This window comes from Dasypus novemcinctus, chromosome 1, assembly GCF_030445035.2.
Source record: "Dasypus novemcinctus isolate mDasNov1 chromosome 1, mDasNov1.1.hap2, whole genome shotgun sequence".
Lineage (NCBI taxonomy): Eukaryota > Metazoa > Chordata > Mammalia > Cingulata > Dasypodidae > Dasypus > Dasypus novemcinctus.
In genome coordinates this window covers 186092409-186113703 of record NC_080673.1, presented here as the reverse complement: position 1 = coordinate 186113703, position 21295 = coordinate 186092409, and the positions used below count along the sequence as shown (strand labels likewise).

The window sequence follows — 21295 nt, the reverse complement described above, 5'->3', positions numbered from 1 at the left end:
TATATTTTAACTTAGGGTTCACTGTTTGTATAGTGTAGTTCCATAGATTTAAAAACAAAAATTTATTCTGCTACCATATACAATCTAACATTTCCCCTTTTAATCACATCCAATTATAAATTTCAGTGCTGTTGATTACATTTACAGTGTTGACAGAACCCTGGCTTCAGTTTTATGCCATCTGTCTGTACTCTACCTTTGTCCTTAACGCTCACCTATCTCAGGCTGTGTGTTATACTGTGAGATGTTATACTATAAGATCTTTATTTTAACCCAATTTATATTTTAACAAAATGTTTGGAAAGAGAAAACACATAAAAACGTTTTTTTTCTTGGATTCTGCATTCTTCTTAGGGGTGGCCAGAGAGGAAAGCAACAGAAACTCACTATGGGACTTGCTATTGTGTTGGTGTCCACAATATTCCATTTAATCTTTACTCCAGTCCTGGGAGTAGATATTAGTGTCTCCATTGAACTCATGACAAATCAGAGACCTCTTTCAGCTGCTAAATGGTGTAGCTTGGATTCAAACTTAGTTCTGTAAGAGTTCCTCTTCTAAATCTTTTGTGTTACTTTTTATGGTAACCTGATCCATGAAGATATTTCAAACTTGTCTCATTTGCTTTAATTCTTTTATAGTGTCTGGCAATCCTTATATATGAGATCTTTGTGGGTTTTGTTCTGTTGTCTGGTAACTCTAGTGATTTTTCCCCCTTCATGTCATCATTTCTCTGAATGCCTGATTATATTTGATTATGTGCTGATGAATATACTTTAAAAATATTTGCAATAATAATTAGAGTGTAAGCTAAAATCATTATTGTCAAAAATAATTTGAATGTGTTTTTGTACTTGGGATACTGTACTTCCAGTCTGGTATCACCTCAATCCAAGATCCAGGCTTGATGTTTCCAGAAGTACCCTGGACTTTGTCCTCTGGAGTCTTAGTTTCTTCTAGGGAGGGTCTCAAATTATAGATACCCTCTGGTGTGGCTCTGGGCTTTGACACCTTCCCTTGCCCCAGATAACAGAAAAAGGTTCAGAATTCTTAAAACTGCTAAGTTCCTTCAGGTAAAAGTGGCTGCCATATTTACCTATCTCATTTTCCATTTTTGGATTTGGCCTGGTAATTTCTTACTAAATTCTAAGCTTTCTGTTGTTTTGAAGATTTGTTTTTAAAATTCTGCCCTGGGTTTTCAGTTATTTTCATTAGGAGCAATAATGTAGCCTTCAGTTACCTCAAAACAGACTTTTCTTAGAGGCCTAAATTTTTCCACAAATGGGTGAGAACCCATTTGTGGGTCTTCCATTTTCTTTTCAATGAGGCCGTGGCCTTTTGTGCTGTTCTGATCCCTCCCACTTATTCTCATCACGGCAGCACAAGTCTATGGATTAGTGGTTTGCAGGATAGCTGGTAGCTCTGCCAAGTACACAGGTATTTTGTGTAAGTCCTAGGCAATCTTCAAAACAGAGCTACCTCTGTTTGTAAACTGTGGAGAAATCAATCCCCCTAATTCTGGCAAAGGAGCTGCTGATGTCTTAGTTTGCCAGGCTACCATGACAAATTTCAAAGATTGGGTTGGCAGAAGTCCCAAGTCAAGATATCAGCAAGGCAATACCTTCTCCTTACATTCTTAGCTCGTGCTGATTTGCTGCAATCCTCGGGATTCCATGACTTGCATCTCTGTCTCCTACCACATAGCCTCTCTCCTTGTATGTGCTCGTCTGGTTCCCATTGACTTCTGGCTTCAGGCTCCTTTGGATGCATGTGAATTTCCCTTTCCAATAAGGCCTCTAGTCATATGGCATAAGGTTGGCCCTCATTCTCTTTGCCCACACTTAAATAGGCTATTAGAAGCTCCTATTCACAAATAAATCCTCCCCTTAACAGAAAATACATCTTCCAGGGTCCTATTTACAAATGGGTTCACACCCACAGCAATTTGAATTAAGATTAAGAACATGGCTTTTGTTGGGGTATGTAAGTCAATCTATAACTGTGTGTTTGTGTATATGTAGCACACTACATTGGCATGAGTTTTTTATAATTAGAACAGCCTAAATAAGGTTAAATGATATTGGCAAGGCTTGGATATTTTTCTCCTAGCACTTTTTTTTTTAAGATTTATTTATTTTTTTAAATTTCTCTCCCCTTCTCCCCCTGCCCCCATTGTCTGCTCTCTTGTGTCCGTTCGCTGTATGGTCTTCTGTGTCCACTTGCATTCTCAGTGGCACCAGGAATCTGTGTCTCTCTTTTTGTTGTGTCATCTTGCTGCGTCAGCTCTCTGTGTATATGGCACCACTACTGGGTGGGCTGCGCTTTATTCGCATGGGGTGGCTCTCTTTGTGGGGTGTACTCCTTGCACATGGGACACCCCTACATGGGGACACCCCTTCGTGGCACGGCACTCCTTGTGCACAGCAGCAGTGTATATGGACCAGCTCACCACATGGGCCAGGAGGTCCTGGGTTTGAACCCTGGACCTCTCATGTGATAGGTGGATGCTCTCTATTAGTTGAGCCATATCCGCTTCCCTCCTAGCACCTTTATATCCAACCTGCTGACTGTGAGACCCTTTCCACTGGCCTAGTAGTCCAAAACCAAACTCTTTGTCTTGGATGTGTATCATTTTTATGCTAGTGTGATTTGTACCCAGCCACATTTCTTTGCAGTTTGACTTGACTTTGCCTCCAACACTGGTAAAAGAAAGAAAGTGAACTTACAGAAGAGTTTGTTCCCTCCTAATATCTGGGACCCCACATTATCCTGTTGCCAAGAAATGTGATGATAGTCTCTTTCTGTTCTTGAGGAGATTGGAAGAGAGGCATGCAGATTCCAGAGTGGCTTTGTAATTTTTCCCGGTGGTGGCACAGAGAGAAGGATTCCAGCAGGCTAGTTCTTTAGCACTAGCTAGGTGATTCTCTAACTGAGTGTTTCCATGATGAGAATGCAGAGGCATTCACTAGTGTCACTTGGGCAGTTTAGTGCCTGCTGTGGAACTCTTGGTTGTTAACAATGAAATTGTCAAGATTTCTGTTTTATTCTCAAACAAGCAGAACAGAGCATCATTTTTTATCTCCTGGTTTAGCCCATGAATCAGTCCTTTCTTACAGGATCAGTGGGATTGTATGTGTTTTCAAAAAGAAGCCATCTGGCTTCATAGTTGGCAGACTTTTCTGTTGGGCAGTAGTTCTGCAAATGCAAAGAAAAGAATGTAGATTCTTACATGATCCCAGATTGAATTACAAGGCAGTCAAAGGAGATTGTTGTTTTCTAGTTTGGTATTTGGTTTTGGTCATTTTGATTTCTAGAAATACACCATTCAATACTTAAATTAGGTTTTGTTAAAAAAAAAAAAACTTGTAAAAAGTTGGTATTTTCCAGATTGTTGACAGAGAAGGGAGGAGGCAAATACAGTAAATATTAATAGGCAGGAGAAGAAGGAATATGTAGTAAATATTTCTATTCCTGTAAAAGATCAGTATACTAGAATGATATATTTTCCATTTCCCAACAATACTTTATTTAAAAAGGGCCAATCCAGTTTGGCTTAATTCTTGCTTTGAGGCCTTTCATGCAGTGGCACTTTCTAAACAAAGTACTTTGCAAGCATCCAGTACGAGCGTAGAGGTTTTATGTATCAATTAATCTGTCAGGAAGCTTCCTGTATATCCACAACCACCCTCCTTGCCCCTCCAAAAAAAAGTCCAAGAAGATTTGAAGATCAACATGTGTAGTAGTATATGGGTGTAGCAATTTTATGAGAACTGAAAATACAGATTTATACCAAAGAAAAATTAAAGGTTTGATCTTGCTTTGCCGAGTGATTAGCTACAGTACTCATTTTGGTTGAAAGCAATCCCAGTACAATTAAAATATGATTTATTATATAAATGTTCATTTTCACCCAAGTTGTTTAGGAATATGTCTGTCCTATTAATATACAAGTTACGTCTAACTTAGTAATATCTAAAGCAAACAGGCTTTTTAATTTAATGTAATTTCTGTGTGGAGAAACTGATATAAGTGCATCCCACAGACTGGGTTACTTATTCCAGTTTCAAAAAAGAAAATGCTCAATGCAATGAAACACATAACCTCAGAGTCCCAGACATAAAATACTAATAAAAAATGAGTTCAAGTCCTTGACCAAAGGGATAGAAATTAACGTAAATCTGCTTAGGGAATTTTCCACACCTTGGCATCTTAACATAGGGTCTGTGGAGGAGCTGTGGGACATCTACTAAGCCCTGGAATTATACAGAGGGATGCCATAACATTTTTGTGCTTACTGAGTCTGGGATATAGGCACAGCCTGAGTTTTGTGCTGGCTGTTCTATTTTGGAGACCCTGTTTCCAGAAATACAAGATATGCCTTACTTTGCTCATAGGGACAGAAAGCAAGTTTTGGGGCTTCCTCAAGCCTGCTATTATCACCTCTCCAACTTATCCAATGAACTTTCTGGATTATCTGGGGGCCACACTTAGAAGCTAGGCCATGTCTTTACTGAATATACTTCTAGGAACAAAGAAAGAACTCTGTTTGTTTCTTTGTGCCTCCAAAATGGTAAGAGTTGAAATAAAATGCCCATTACGTAAATGAATGAATAAATGTCAAAATGAATGAATAACCAAATAAATAGAATAATACGCAGTTTAACTTCTTCAATGAACCCTATAACTGGTTCAAGCAAAATGCTGGAAATAGGAATTTCTCTGTGTTTTCCTATGGAGCAGGAAAAAAAGACCCAGACTTGTCATTAATGATGTTGTCGGTGTTCATATAAAATCTTCTTGGAAATAGTAACTTCTCTTTTTTAAAATTTCAGCTATCCAACTTGATAAGGTCAATCTCAAAGTATATTGTACATGGTCCCTTCTGGATAACTTTGAATGGACTGATGGATACAGCCTCCGGTTTGGTCTCTTCCATGTTGATTTTGAAGATCCAGCCAGACCCAGAGTCCCTTACAAATCAGCCAAGGAATATGCCAAGATCATCCGCAACAATGGTCTGGAAGGAGATCTATAGAAATGGTGGCTAGAAAATATCACTTGGAGAAGAAGCTTTTTGGAAAGGAGATTTGCTTTGGTGATCTCTCAGACAACCTCAAACTGCCTTTGTAATCAACAGCTTTTTAAATGCTCTATATTTTCAAATCTGTATATGTAATGTCTGGGACTTTATTTAATGACGGCTTTTAATCTGTTTGTATTTGGGTCAATGAGTTGTTTTTTCATAGAATAGAAAAACCACTGAAACAGATTTTTATATTTAGAAATCAGATAGACTAGGAATTTTTTTTTTAAACCCTTAGAATTTTTCTAGAAAAAGTAATGCAAATCTTGTAAAGATAATATGATGATGATTTGCCATTGTAAGAGCAGACCTCTTATAAGAATACTTGTTAATTGGTCTATTTAAAAGTTGGTCCTGTTATTAGAGTTACAACATTTATTCAGTGAAGGAATTAATTGGCAACCAACTTAATACAATGGATTTGTTGATCTATTTGGTACATATTTTCTCTTGCCTGATGATCTTTCAAAAAATAAAAGAAAATAGTAAAATAACTTAGACTTTGAATGGCAGAAAGAGTATTTGAGTATTGATGTGTCACAAATATGAGATTCCTGCTACAAAATGGCACCAAATTAAGAGCAAATTAATAGTGGGGAATGGCCTCTGCCTTTGAGTAGATTTTTAAATTTAAGATGTATATGAGCATTGGTGATGTAATAAATACATGAATTGAATCATCAATATGAGTGTAAGCAAAAATTTGTGATAGTGGTTATGGAAATTTCTGAGTTGCCTATATATGGCTGATGGGAACTAGAAGCTTCCTGGGGTTGGAAGTAGATGAAGGGCTTCCTCTGGACCTCATGTGTCCCCTCAACCAAGCCTTCAACTCTGTGTGGAGTTAGTCACCTTACATATTCAGACACTATGTACAGTCTTATTTTGCCTGAGATGGTATAACAAACACTACACAGTAAGTTGGCTTAAACAACAAACATTTATTGGTTCATGGTTTTAGATGCCAGAAGTCCAACAATGACTAATGGACAAGGCTTGCCTTTTCCCCAATGGGTGAAGCACTCTGGTGCTGGTTCCTGGCAATCCTTAGGTTTCTTGGCTCTCCTGTCATGTGACAATATCCCCTCTTTTCTTCTTCTCTTTCATTTACCCCCTAACTTTCAGCTTCTGGCTCTTTATAAGGACTACAGTAATCAAGATTAAGACCCACCCTCATACAGGTGGAAATTAACATCTTTTAGAGGTCTTACTTAAAATAGCTTCATATCCACAGGTATGTGGATTGAGATTTAGAACATGTCTAAATTAGGGTACGTAATTCAACCTGCCACATTTACTAAGCACCCATTAATGTATGCATCAGGATTGAAACCAAAAGGTACGTATTATCATCCCCATTTTGCAGACTGAGAAACTGAGTCTGTGCCTTCCTCAAATCATATTAGTGTTTGTTTATTGGGTGCACAGTCTGTAGCATCAGCTCTATTTTGTGTCCAACACTCTGTTGGTTGGGGTGCCATGGAAGTCTTCTATGCCTTTTTTTTTTTTTTTTTAAGAGAAGAAGAAATGAATGTGTGGATTTGCCTCATGTAGGAGGAAGTGGGAAGGTTGGTTTTCTATATTCTCGATCTGGTTCCCCAGGAAATTGCCAAGGAAACTGCAAATACTTTGATATTGTTATAATGTTTTTGTCCCTCAGTAGATGCTGTATCATTTTATGTTTAATGAAATCCAGAAATGATCAATTTCTGGATCATTTTCATATTCAAAATCAGGGAATTATTTACAGCGAAGAACATATACTCTGTTACTTTGGACAGAGTAAGAAAGAAATTGTTGTAGTAGTTCAATAAATGTGGATGCATTGGCAAAAATTATATTAAGATTAAAATGGTATACATAGGAAATTCTATTACATCTTTGCCACTTGTTTGTTATTTTTATTGTTCAATGAGACATTATCTCACAATTTGTGTTCATTTAAAAAGCACATTTCTAAATCTTATTTCATTCCTCTCCTATCCAGCCTGTCTTTTTTATTTTTACCATGTTATCTTATTTACAATTATGTGCCCTCTTATATTATCTTGCAAGACAACTGAGTTTTCCTTTTAATTAGGATGCTGCTCTGAATATTACTTCTACAGGGCATGTTTACAAGTTTTACAACAATACAAATGAGTACTGTATTTTCCTTACCCAAACCAGAAAATTAATAGTCACACTATAAATAAAATGATCTGTCACATTTGGCCTACCAGGTGAAATAAACACCCTAGCTGCTAGTGCCCAAGCTTCCTCCCTAGGCAGTAGACATCTCAAGTTTTCTACTTTAAAGGTCAGTTCTTGGTCCCAGGGCTGGAGCATACAAAGGGTGCTTTGCTAAGTAGTACTATAAATTAGTATTCCCATGAGTTTAGGTTGAAGAAAAAAAAAATAAGCACCAACCAAACACCTAACAGCCCCTGCAGTATTTCAATTAATGTTATTTTTAATTGCTTATATTAGCATTTGAGAACAAGATTGATTGGCTTTGGCCTGTCAAGGAAACAGAACTTGAGTTCTTTAAATGGAAAAACAGGAGTTGTTAATTATACTTAAAAATCCATAGATACTGTACTTAGATGTTTTGAAGGTCATTTGAGGATTATAAAGCATGTTTTATGGCTGTTCAATCTAAAGGGAAACTTGGATATCACAACGATGAATTGCAGTCTCTTGTATTTCTTTTTTTCTCCCCCTTTTTAAAAAAAGGAACGTGTGAACACATGTTATTAACATCCTGGGAATCTCTTTTAAGAGAATTGGTTTTTCAATAGTTTTTATTTTAGGGCAAATCATTTCTGAATTACTAAAAGCATAAAGAAAATTACAGTAGCCCATTTTGATTTTGATGTGTAGGGCTTTAGTTTTATAGCTCCTGAGAACACCAGGAGGAATTGTCTGCCTAAGTCTTTTATTGAGTGAGATGGTATGTGTTCTCATTAAGAAACCAGTAAATGAAGATGCTGGCAACCTTGATATGTGGCAATGGAGTGCCAGTCAGGCTTTTGTGCTTTGGGAATTTGTGTTTGGCCCGTAGCTTTTAATTACTTTTATGAACGAGAGAATAATGACTGTTGTTGTAATATACTGAAAAAAATTCCCCATCACTGACTGACCAAAAAGTAGATTTATATGATAATCCTTAAACATCAGTTCTATTGCTCAGTGTAAGAGGAAAGAAAATAGAATACTGGGCTTCATTACTGAGAAAGAAGAATATAAATCAAAGTTGATGGAATTAATACTGTTTAATTACTAGCAATACGCCTCACCTGGAGAACACATATTCATTACTGATCTCAATATTTTAGCCTCTATTTGTCCTGGGAGAGCAGAATGCAGAACACAAAGCAGGATGAGATTTAAAGAATGAAATTAGAAGAAATTCTTACATAGAGAAACTTTATGGTGGCTTTAAGGATGACAGGTTATGGCACCATGAAGGGAGAATAAACTTTGCCTTTAGGGCATGTATTAGTCAATCAAAGGGGTGCTGATGCAAAATATCAGAAATGAGTTGGTTTCTATAAAGAGTATTGATTTGGGGTAGAAACTTACAGTTACCAGGCTATTAAGTGTAAGTTGCTTCCCTCACCAAAGTCTTTTGCCACATGTTGGAGCAAGACGGCTCCTGACGTCTGCCAGGGTTCAGGTTTCCTGGGTTCCTCTCTTCCTGGGGTTCATTTCTCTCTGGGCTCAGCGCCTCTGTTTTCTCCACAAGGTCAGCTGTAGACAATGAGGCTCTCTAGGCTTTGCCTAGCTCCACAAGGTCAGCGGTAGACTATCAGGCGAACGGCTCTGTCTCTCCCTGGGGTTTCTGCCATGTCTAAGGAGCCATTTCTATTCCGCTGTGTTTTCCTGTGTGTTCAGTTCCTGGGGTCCACCTCAAGACTCTGGCATCAAAACTCCAACATCAAAATCCCCAACTCTGTCCTTTGCATGTCTTTTATCTGTGCGTCTCTCAAGAGGCAGGGACTTAACACCTTACTGACATGGCCCAATCAAAGCCCTAATCAAAATTTAATCATGCCCAGGTACAGACCAGTTTACAAACATAATCCAGTATCTATATTTGGAATCCACAGCTATATCAAACTGCTACAGGGCCCTAGACAAGGGGGGGAGATGGAATAGAAGGTTGGGTTATGGTCATGGGGAAGAGTGGTTCCCAGTGGCGATATTTAATTGGGGGTTTCTTGAATAGTGTAGAAAGAGACTGTTGTCCCCAGCTTTCCCAGTGTCCACAGGTATTGCCTAATTGTTGATAGGCTTACATGAGCTTGCCTAAGTGACTGCTGGTGACTTTGTTTAAAACCAAGTGATATTGAGCAAGCTATTGAACTTCCTGCGCCTCAGTTTCTTTATCTGGAAAATGGGAATAGTACTAATACCTTCCTCATAAGGCTATTGTGAGGGGTAAATAAGCTGAGAGGATGCAACATGCTTAAAAGAATTCCCTGCACATGATAAGGGTCTGAGTAATGTGAGTCATTAGTTTTATGATTATCAGAGTTCAAGTTCAGCCACCCAATCAATGTGCATTTATTAATAAACTGTTCAATCCTTTGTAGAGATGCAATATTGCAGGCAAGACAGTTCTTGCTCTAAAGAAGCCCAAGGACTGGTTAGGGAGCTAGAAGAGAAATGAAAAATGAGAGCAGGCAATGCCAGGTGAATTTTCTATTGGGTGAGAGTTTTATATGAGCAGAGGAGAGAGAGCTCACTGCTAACTGGGGCGGGTAGGGATGGTTTCATGGAATACACATTTGTTGGATGAAAAAATCAATGACTGACAGAAGGTACAGTATATTGAGGGAAAAAACAGGTTCTTAATCAATCTTGTGGGTGTAGACCCACTGTTAATAGTTTTTTTGTTTGTTTGTTTTGTAGGAGGTACTGGGGATTGAACCCAGGACCTCATACATGTGGGAAGCAGGCAATCAACCACTTGAGCGACATCCACTCGCCTATAAATATGTTCCCCCACCAGATGGCTCCCTCATCTGTTTGCTCATTGTTTTTGCTCGTTATTTTTTTTTTAAGATTTATTTATTTATTTTTATTTCTCTCCTCCCCTCCCCCCCCCCAGTTGTCTGTTCTCTGTCTATCTGCTGCGTGTTCTTCCTTGTCTACTTCTGTAGTTGTCAGCGGGCATGGGAATCTATGTCTCTTTTTGTTGTGTCATCTTGCTGCGTCAGCTCTCCCTGTGTGTGGCACCATTCCTGAGCAGGCTGCACTTTCTTTCGCACTGGGCGGCTCTCTTTACGGGGTGCACTCCTTATCCATGGGACTCCCCTACGCAGGGGACACACCTGCAGTGGCACGGCACTCCTTGCACGCATCAGCACTGCGCATGGGCCAGCTCCACACAGGTCAAGGAGGCCGGGGCTTGAACCACAGACCTCCCATGTGGTAGACAGATGCCCTAACCACTGGGCCAAGTCTGCTTCCCCCTTTGCTCGTTATTTGTGCTCGTTGTTTTTGCTTGCTATCTGCTTGTTGTTTTTGCTTGATGTCTGCTCTTTGTCTGCTTGATGTTTGTTTGTCTTCTTTAGGATACACTGGGAGCCAAACCTGGGACCTCCCATGTGGAAGGCATGTGCTCAACTGCTAGAGACACATCCACTCCCCCTATATAGGTTTTCTTTTTCCTATCTGGTTGCATCATCATCCTTTTGGTGCATCACTTCGCTGCACAGGTGACTCTCCATGCAGTGCGAGTGTTGTACTTCATCCCCCAGGTCTGGGACACCTTCTTTTTTTCTTTTTTTACCAGGAGGTCCTGGGGATCAAAACTGGGTCCTCCATATGGTAAGCAGGGGCTGAATTGCTTGAGCCATAGCAGCTTCTCAAGTAGGTTTTTGCAGATGTTATTTTTGTGATCTTCTTATACAAAAAATAAAAAAAAGGAAAGAAAGAATTACTGTTAATGTTTCAATATTTCCTTTTCCCCCCCTTGGTTTGTGGATTAATAACCAATTTTTTTTCTTCTTCATAATTTGTTCCCATGTTTTTCATACTTAACTTCTGTTTTCCTTTATTATCAGAAAATTATTTTTAAAGTCATACTTCAGTAGTCAAGGTGATTCACTGGAGGTTAATTACTAGCAATACAGGTTTGGGTAACGGAGATGGAAAATTCAGTGATGACTGTGTAAGGGAACAATGGCACAATTGATAGAAATTGGCAAGTAATTCACTTCTTTCCATCTAGATGATACTTTAAAAAAAGGTCAACAAATGTTTCTCAAGCATTGGCTAGAGTTCTGAGATATTTAAAAAAGTAATCACTTCCTCTTCCATATTCTCAATTTATATCTCTGTCACATATAATGGTTTTTGTTTGCCCTTCTAGATGGTGAAAAACTTGAGGTCTTAATCATTTTTGTATTTCCAGGACCTAGCACAGTATCTGGCATACACTAAGCGATTTATCAATGTGTATTAAATTAATGCTACAACAGATGCTAGGTACTCAAATTCTTCTTTGCAATGGAAACTTCAAGATGTGGGTTGACTCATTCAATCCTCGCAAGAACTCCATGAGGTAAATTCTGCAATTATTGTCCCCGTTTTACAGAAGAAACTCAGGCAGAGAGTTGCTAAATAACTTGTATAAACCATAGAACTGGTAAGTACTGGAGGCAACATTGAAGCTTATATAGTCTGTTTCTAGACATCAATAAGCAACTTTACATTCTCTCCTGACATGGCTGTGGGAGAGTCAGGCCTGGGCCCCAGGGCTTCTGAGTCCTATTTATTTGTAATGGGCCACCCTGACACATTACTTAGCCATGGTAGAACCGTTCTAAGGCTCTAAAACTTTAGTTAATTTTCTATACCTCACAGAGCGGAAAATGTGAAATTTGTTTCTTTCCTAAGAATATCATCATCTGTACTGAACATTATTTCCTTTGCCTTGATCCTCACCTGGGCCATTTTGATTTTGAATCATTCTGTATCAGCAAGGTTCTCCAGAGAACAGAACCAGTAGGATCCACCCATCCACCCATCTAGCCATCCATCCATATATAAAACCTCTTCATATACACATCTATACATACGTATATTTCTTTCAAGGGGACTGGCAAGTCCAAAAGTTGCATGGAAGGCTAGCGACTCTCCGGCAGGAGTTGATACAGCAGTTTTGAGGCAGAATTTCTTCCTCATGGAAACCTTGGCTTTACTCTCAAGTCCTCCCAACTGATTGGGTGAGGCCCACCCAGACTAAATAAACTTTACTTAAAGTTAGCTGATTGTAGATGCTAACCACATCTATAAAATACCTTCACAGCAACACCTAGATTTGTGTTTAATTGCATAATGGGGTACTATGATCCAGACAATTTGACACATATTGAAACTAACCATCAAAAAAGCTGTCTTCTAAGAAGTTACTTTCCTCGGAAATGGCATTGATCGAAACAACTGTATTCCCTGATAAAAGTGCTGCATGTCCTGTTACCAGCTGAGCAGGTATGGGGGATAAGTGAATGGAAACTGTTCCCACTTAACCCAGGGTTTGATCCCAACTCCATCATTTATGGGACATGTGACCACAGGCACCTGTCTCTGATTTTTATTTTCCTCATCTGTAAAGTGAGAACTAAATAAAACTACTTCATAGGACTATGCTGAGGATTAAATGACTTGATACGCATAAAATAACTTAGAACATTGCCAACTTAATGGTAATTACAATGTCTTTTTGGTGGTACCCATTATTATTTTCTATTAATTTAAATGCAAAGACTCTAAAATTAGGGAAATAATTTTAGACAATCAGCTCTTGTCACTTGCTCACCTTATTTCCTTATTGCTTTCATCTGCACTAAAACAGTTGATTTGCTGAAGGGCATCCACTGGAACCTCCAAGAAACAGCTCATCTTTCTTGCATATGAAGCTTATTCTTCTCTGGACTAGTGCTCCAATCCAGTGCTCAATTCCTCTGTTGCAAACCCAGGGATTGGAAGTGCTTTCTAGAAAAGTGACACTCTCCCCACTGCTGCTACCTGCTAAGTGATGATTTAAGAGCTTTCTTGCATGGAATATAATTCTGTAGTGGACTTGATGTGCCTCTTGTAGGTCCAGGTTCCATATTGTGCAGAACTGAAAACATTTTATTTACCACTTGAGTAGCAATAAAGAAGCATGGTGGAGAAATCACACTGTGTTTTCCATTCTTCTGTAAATGTCTCTCTTTCTCTTTTGTTCTTAAAAATTACAATGCACAGTTCTTATTGCCTTAATAGACTGTGAATTGATTTGAGTGCATAATGAAGCTAGTGAAAGGGTTTGGTCATGAATAAATTTTTTTCCTCCCCTATGTTCCTTTCTTTCATTCTTTTTTTTTTTTTTTTTAACAGTAGAATGGACCCCTGAAAACCTTCCAGATTCTCTACCTTCTGATCATACTGTCTATTATAAATCTTCCTGATGGTAAACTCTTGATTGACTTTAAATTACATTTAATCCTGTTAGGATCATTTCTTATTGGAAGGCATGCATTGTGATGGCATTGATGAGCGTCCAGCAGCAGAGATGCCCAGTCAGAGGAAAATAAACTCTTGGAACTTTCTAATGCTTGTCATTTTCATGCTGGGCCCAGTGTGTAGCCTCTTGAAGGCTGCAGAGGATTGAGGTGTTCAGTGCAGATAATAGTGGACTCCAGGTGGTGTGGAGAACTCTCCACCATAAGAAAATAATCTTTTGAGCCCAGTGGACTAAGAACCAAAGGCCATGTTCTTCTAAGACAGTTTAATTCTATTAGTGAAAAGCCCTGGCAGGGGAAATTGCCTGTGTTAAAATCTGTGCACAAATTAAAATAACAGGGCTAAGGGGGGAAATGGCTCTATAAAAGACTTTACCACTCTACTGGATAATAATATCCTTGTCACATTAGGATCTGGGGACCTAAAGATACAGGAGGCTTTATGCATAGCATATGGGCTTTCCTTACTCAATGTTAGCCTGTACAATAAATCCCTTCTTGGGCACTTATTTGATGAATTTAAATTCTGTGCCAAAGAATACTTTTGTTCTTATCAAGAGAAAGTAGAAAATAAGGTCTGCATATCATTGCTCTGTGTTGACATCTTGCAAGATTGATGCCATCTAAAAGCCCCATTTTGGTAAATGTATCGCATGTGTAAGTTCCCTATAATTTGCATGGGATTTTGTTGCGACAATTGCTGTTAATATTGCCATTTTGATGTGGCATGTGAAATTTATTTAAATGTGTACTTCGGTTTAGAAGAGATTCATTAGAAAGGGGTGAATAGGCGAAAAAAAAAAGCTGTCAGCAAAAATGCTATTCATTTTCTGGGGTGACAGCATTTAGAAGTTCTGAGGACTCTAACTGCTGAATAGCTAATCACATATCACAACACTACCTGCTGCCTGCATGGTGGGCCCTCCTCATTGACTGGACAATAGCTGCAAGTTTAAAGTTGATGATACACTTCCCTAATTCCATGGCAAAGGCAACGTGAGCAATGGGCTGCTACACAATTGAAAAGTGTGCCATGTAAGTAAATAAAGGCACAGTTCATCATTCTGTAAAAGGATGATGGCAATGTCTATTCTAGAATTAAGCAATAATGAAACAGATGACTCTTTGAGCTCTAGTAATGGACTAGAGAGTCTGGAACTAGTACTTTTTTCCCTAACTTAGGGTAAACGTGTTACTATTCTAACCAACTGGTGTGATTTCTTCCCTCCCTTCCCCCCTCCTGTATCCTCCTTTCTTCTCTGTTGCTTTATCTTTCCTTCCTCATTCTCTTCCTTTTTCTCCATCCTCTCACTCTTCACTTACTCATTCATCTACTGATTATTTCTTTAGATATTTATTAAGAACCTGTTTGGGTCAATCATTGTTCCATGCTGGATTTACAATCTGAACGAGACAGACATGGCTCTGGTCCTTGTGGAAAACCATTTATGTGGAAACAGTGCTGGATTACCCACAGGAAGACCATGACCATGACAGCAGCAAGGGAGCAGCACCCCTCCCTTTCAAAGATAAATTTTATATGTGTATTTGGAGTAAAGCTTTGAAGCAGTCATGATGGGAAAAATCAATGCCTTTATTGAACTTCTTAAACTTATCCTAAAATGTTCATTTTTTTAAAAAATTTGAAACCCAAAATGGTGTTGTATGAGATGCCATTATCTTGTCAGAGTTTAGGACCTCTAAAAGTCTTAATAGAGACTATGTGGGGAACAAGTAATTAGACAGTGACATTGAACAAGTAATTAGAAGTGTGATGAGTACTGGAAAGGAGAAATACAGAGGGCTATGGAGCATAAGACATGGGGGCTTAACCTCCTTTCTTTTTCTTCTATGAATTACAAGACATGCACACTTTACTGCAGTGGGAAAAGTCCTTAGAAGAATTGCTGTTTATTGGGCCTGGTATGGGCAGGGGGTGGGAGGAAGAACACTTTTCTGGCTGCTCATGAACTAGAAAAAACACTGTTCTGGGCAGAATGCTAAGGAATTAAAGGCCCTTGAAAAAGGACTAGCATAGGATCAAGGTCTTTCACAAAACTGATTATTTGGATGATCTTGACTTAAAGAAATAAGACTCATTTCCTTTATCCCCAAATGGCAGGGATAATGAGAAGAGAAGCTGTAAGTTAAAGGCCCAGTCATCCACAGTGTATGAAAAAGCTTTAAGAATTCTACCCTTAGGGCTATGAAGTTTTGGGATGCTTGCTATCAGGATGACTTTCTGATACCACAAGTAGCAACATAGGGGTTGGTCCCTAGGAAGTTTGATATGCAATGTTAACCATAGAATCTTTAGCCCATTATGTTTAGCATATGCCAGTGGTTCTCAAACTTGAGAGTACATCAGAATCACCTGGAGGGCTTGTTAAAACTGATTGGGGGATGGGGACCATGCCAGTGTTTCTGATTCAGGAGGTTGGAGTGAGATCCAAGCCATCTCAGTTCTAACAAGTTCCCAGGTGCTGCTGCTGCTGTAGTTGCCCAATTTGAGAGCCATTGGTGTATGCCATCGGGTAACCTTAAGATTGGGGAGATGGAAAGAGTAACGGCTTAAAGAATCACAAGACCTGAGCACAGCCTCTAACCCCACAATTTAATTGCCTGGATCTTAATCGTGTCTTTTAACTTCTCTGAACAGCTTCCCTTAACTGTGGAATGGGTGTTCTTAAAATGAGGTTAGTATGAGGATCAAATTATATATCTGAAAATGTTTTTAAATTGAAAAAAACCTTTTGAGATTGAAAACTTTTTCTTTGCTCCCATCAAGTCCATGTATCTCTAGACAGTAGGTCTGAAGGACAAATGCCCAAAGACCTGGTAATGCATCCCACAAGGTTGCAAGAGCAATTCTCTGATCTCTATGAGCATGGTTACAGGAAGCATTCATTTTGGATTATTGGTATGCTATAGATCGGACATTACTGAAAAATTTGGTGTGACCAGTTCTGATGTGTTCCTGAAAGCTCCCGTCTTTGCTGTATTTGGCACTCTGTGAATTTTGTGGAATAAGAACTGCCAGGTTTCTCAGTCATATCTAATTCTAAGTGAATGGATAAAGACTCTTGACCAAATGTGGCTGAACCTCTTTCAAGAGTGATAGAGGTGCTGGCTTCGGCAGCACATATACTAAAATTGGAATGATATAGAGAAGATTAGCATGACCCCTGCGCAAGGATGATACACAAATTCATGAAGCATTCCATATTTTTCGGACCTGGTCCAGTAGTTAGGGCATCCATCTACCACATGGGAGGTCCGCGGTTCAAACCCCGGGCCTCCTTGACCCGTGTGGAGCTGGCCCATGCACAGTGCTGATGTGCGCAAGGAGTGCCGTGCCACGCAGGGGTGTCCCCGCATAGGGAAGCCCCACATGCAAGGAGTGCACCCTGTAAGGAGAGCTGCCCAGCGTGAAAGAAAGTGCAGCCTGCCCAGGAATGGTGCTGCACACATGGAAAGCTGATACAACAAGATGACACAACAAAAAGAAACACAGATTCCTGTGCCACTGACAACAACAGAAGCGGACAAAGAAAACGCAGCAAATAGACACAGAGAACAGACAACGGTGGGGGGGGGCGGGGAGGGAGAAAAACAAATAAATAAATAAATCTTAAAAAAAAAAGAGTGATAGAGTGTCAGGAAAGAATGATGTAGTTTGAATATTTAATACTGAAAAACACAAACAAAAGCAAAAAAACCCACAGCAAATTACTGAGACTATTATGGTTGTGTGGAACTTGTTTCTGTTGGTGAGCTCTAAATATCCTAATTGTCATTTATGTTTTCTAACATATTTACCCATTGTACACTTCCTTTTATCCAAATTTATTTATTAAGTTTAAAAAATATTTATCAAACCTTATACTAAAAACTTTAAGCTGGTAGCTAAAAACAAGGCACCAAAGTTTATTGACTGCCAACTACGAAAAGTGTTTTATCATTATTCTGAGCTGAGCCTTCACCACGCTCAGCTGTTTCAAGATGAACAGAAGATTCTGAGCTCCAGTGAAAATCTGACTATCACTGTGTTCTCGAAGCGTATATGTGAGACGTGCTGTGAGAATAGCAAAATTGAGAGTACCCTTCATGGGGTTATCTAGAAATCCTTTATTGGCCATTAAACTTTTCATAGAACTTACCACTTTCAGATGGTGACAGATAATCACTGGGAAAAATCCCTACTGTTCAAGAATGAAAAGGAAAACTTCCCCAAGCATTGACTGTCATCATGGTAGTTGTTCAGAGAACTGGGTACATGCAAAGTGTCCTGCCAGGGAGGCCTCAAGGTTTTACTTGAATTATGGTTTGCCTCATGCTTTGGAATATATATGTCCTTGAGTTTTATAATGGCTGGAAGGTTTCCTATGGAGGCTAAATTGTTATTCTATAACATTTTCAGGGGGAGACCAATAGGTGATGGGAGAAAACATTTTAAAGAGTTCAGGACTTACAGAAGATCATTGAGGATGGTCCTCGGCTCTCAAAAGTGACATCCCATCAGTAGCTGAAAGATGCAACTACAAATTAACAGCCGACTCTAGAGTCAAACAGATAGGATTGAATTCCTTCCTCCTTTACCCACCAGTCCTCAGTTTCAGATAACCTGAAGACCCTGTTTCCTCATTTACAAAATTAACTTAAAAGTATATTCTTCACAGAGACATAGTGAAGATTACATGAGAGAATGCCCATTAATTCCAAGTAGATTGCAAGGTCCTTAAGGGTGAGAGCAAGGTGCTTATCCATTTATTCAAAAATCTTTTATTGAATACCTACTATGAGTTGGATACTAGGAATATAAATAAAAGCCAATTCCTGCCTCCAGTGTGTTACCCTATCATAATTAGCTTCATGCTCAGCTTCATGCTGAATTCATTGAACGAATTTTTCATCTTTTGCTACTTTTAAGATAACAGTATGGTGTAGGTCAACTCCCCAAATCAACTCCCACACCCTTCCTTAAAATATTTGCAATCTTTCATCTGGACACCCTAATATTAAAAAGATGGAATGGCAAAATTTCTTTCCAGGTCTTATATGTCATAATATTTCCTAGAGGCATAGTTGATTAAAACTTCACACGTGGAAAGTTTTATTTTATACAGGATGAAATATATGCAAAGAACCATGACTATGTTACTGTAATAGTTTGTATTCTTCAAGTTTGGATCTAATTTTTGATTTAGGCATTTTGCCCCCAATGACATATTATATGTTCTAATGTAGCAGCTAATAGGATCTGATACAGGGATTTGAAATTGAATTTCATTAAAAAAATAAGAGCATAAAATGTCTTCCTAATAGTCTTAATTAGGGAAAATGGAAAATCATAGTATTTCTCTATTAATGCACTAACTTAGATAATTAGGATAATATGAGATGCATAGTGAGAAAAGTAGAAAGTTTGGAAGTCAAAGGAAAAAGAGCCCATTACTCTCCAGTTTTTAATAATTTTGTCCCTGGGCCAAGAAATCTCACCAGATGTAGGGCATAAAGTCTTGAAGCAATTATTTTCTTTCATGTGCACAAGTCAGTATTGTCCTACTGTAACACTTGTTTTGTATTGACTGCTTCCCTGGGAAAGGCATTGTTCCAAATCTTGCTGCTTCATAACAACTGCCACTTGTCCTGATTAGGGCATTGTATGAAAACAGTGCTTCCATCTCAGGGTTCTCACTAATCTCTCTCCTTTCATTCAGCAGCCTCCCAGTTTCCCAGAGAGCTCTGCCTTTGCATTTTTAATTGAATGCTCCTAAAAGTTGATATTCATGTATTCTGCATGCCTGAAATCTCTGTTCATACCTCACTGTGAAAGTCTTATCTTCCTCTTTTATATCTCAGTCTGGATGATTTCCTAATTGGGAGCCACATGGGGCATCCGCAGACTAACTGCACACAAAACTCAATAGCTATCCAGCTCTTAGAAACAGAAGGTCGCCATTTTGTAAAAACATAGAAAATGCTACTGGGCATTTTGCAGAATTGTCAATCAGAATAGAATGGACACTAATTGCTTCTCCCACAGCTGTTAGCATCCTTCTTCAGTGGCCAAATAACCCTCAAGACAGAAAATTTCTAAGACATCTGAACATTTTCTACAAACCTAAGTATAGGTTTCCAAGGTAACATCTGTGATGAGTTGTCCATTGATTAACATGAAGGAATAAAAAATTTTAAATAGAAAGTTTTGGTTCTATTTAAAAGATATAGTGATCAATTAACTAAAACTTCAAAGTGTTTACTATTTTTAGAAGTGTTTGTGTCATTATGATGTTCTGTAACAGTGGCCTCCAAAGTAGGGTATGGGCCCCTCAAGGGATCTACAAACCAATACATTGAGGTGTGGGAAGAAAGTTTTTAAAATGTTTCTCAATTTTTATTTAAAAATTAGGAAGAATAGTATCTTTACTGATTTTGAAACAAAATTTTGCATTATTACATGTTTATAATTAATTGTAAGTATACATATATTGGGAGTACAGGTGGCAAATTTTTTTACTAACAGGTATGCATTAATTATGTATTGCTGTATAACAAATTACTAAAATATGACAGCTTAAAACAGCAAACATTTATTATCTCAAAATTTCTGAGGGTCAGGAATCTGGGTGCAATTTAGCTAGCTCAAGGTCTCTCATGAACTTAAGATAAAGCTATACCAAGGTTGTGGTCACATTTGAAGGCTCAGCTGGGGAGGAATCTGTCTGAAGTTCTCAATTGAGTGTTGATAGGATTTGGTTCTTTGCAGACTATTGGATGAAGTGACTCAGTTCCTCATTGGTTGTTGACTGGAGCTCTTTCTCATTTCCTTGCCTCTTTATAGGGCATCTCACAACATGGCGGCTGGCTTTCCACTCAGTGGACAAGTAACAGAGGGAGAGAGGGCATCCACGTTGGAAACAAAAGTCTTTTTATAACCTAATCTCAGAAGTAGCATCTCATCACTTTTGCTATTTCCTATCCCATGGAATAGAATAGAAATAAATATGCTAAATGGAATAGAGTATAAGTGAGTTACTAAGTCCAGTCCATGCTCAAGGAAGGGAATCATATTAGGGTATGAATACCAGGATGCAGGGATTATCTTGGAGGTTGCGTACCATAGAGCACATGACCAAAAATTTGGAGACCACTTCTCTACAAGACAGGTTGGCAAACTCTTCCCCTAAATGTCCAAATAATAAGTTGTTTATGTTATGGGTGACATACAGTCTCTGTTGTACTGATATAGCCTGTGCATTAAATCAAAATTATTTTCAAGAGTACCTAGTCTCCAAGATGGCCAAATAAGTAATATAGGCCCTATAGTCTTTGAATGTTCAGAAGGGATGTGAGACTGAGTGTGTATTCAGGGCTGCCTCCAGATGATGTAGAAGATATGCTAATCCAAACTGGCTTGGATGTGGAGAATATGTAACTCACCTGGAGGAAATAACCTATCTGATACTAAGATCAAACACTGAAGAACCTAACCAAAGGTCTGTTTACCATCACTGTTAGTCTTCCTAATCCTATATCCTCTGTATAAAAGGGTCTGGAAAAGGCTGTTTGGGGCTCGGTTTTTATTAGGACAAGAGTCCGCCGAGCCCGGCCGGTCGAAATAAACCAACTTCCTTCTCGGTATTCTCGTGTCCTGGCCTTCGATACCGCGCATACCCGAATTTCTCCACTACATTTCCTCTTCATTTTTTATAT

General features: G+C 38.8%; 1 protein-coding gene and 1 non-coding gene across 2 annotated transcripts in view; both read left to right on the top strand.

Annotated features, from left to right (window-relative positions):
• Positions 1 to 5765, top strand: part of LOC101446246 (cytosolic beta-glucosidase) — a 156454-nt gene extending 150689 nt beyond the window's left edge. The window contains exon 5 of the mRNA XM_004477758.4: positions 4831 to 5765. Within this exon, the coding sequence (XP_004477815.1) occupies positions 4831 to 5033 (203 nt within the window). The 3' untranslated portion in view covers positions 5034 to 5765. The remainder of the gene's footprint in view (positions 1 to 4830) is intronic.
• Positions 5766 to 16702: 10937 nt separating this feature from the next.
• Positions 16703 to 16809, top strand: LOC111760360 (U6 spliceosomal RNA). The gene has a single exon (XR_002794063.1). It is a non-coding gene; the product is annotated as a U6 spliceosomal RNA (small nuclear RNA).
• The last annotated feature ends 4486 nt before the right edge of the window (positions 16810 to 21295 follow it).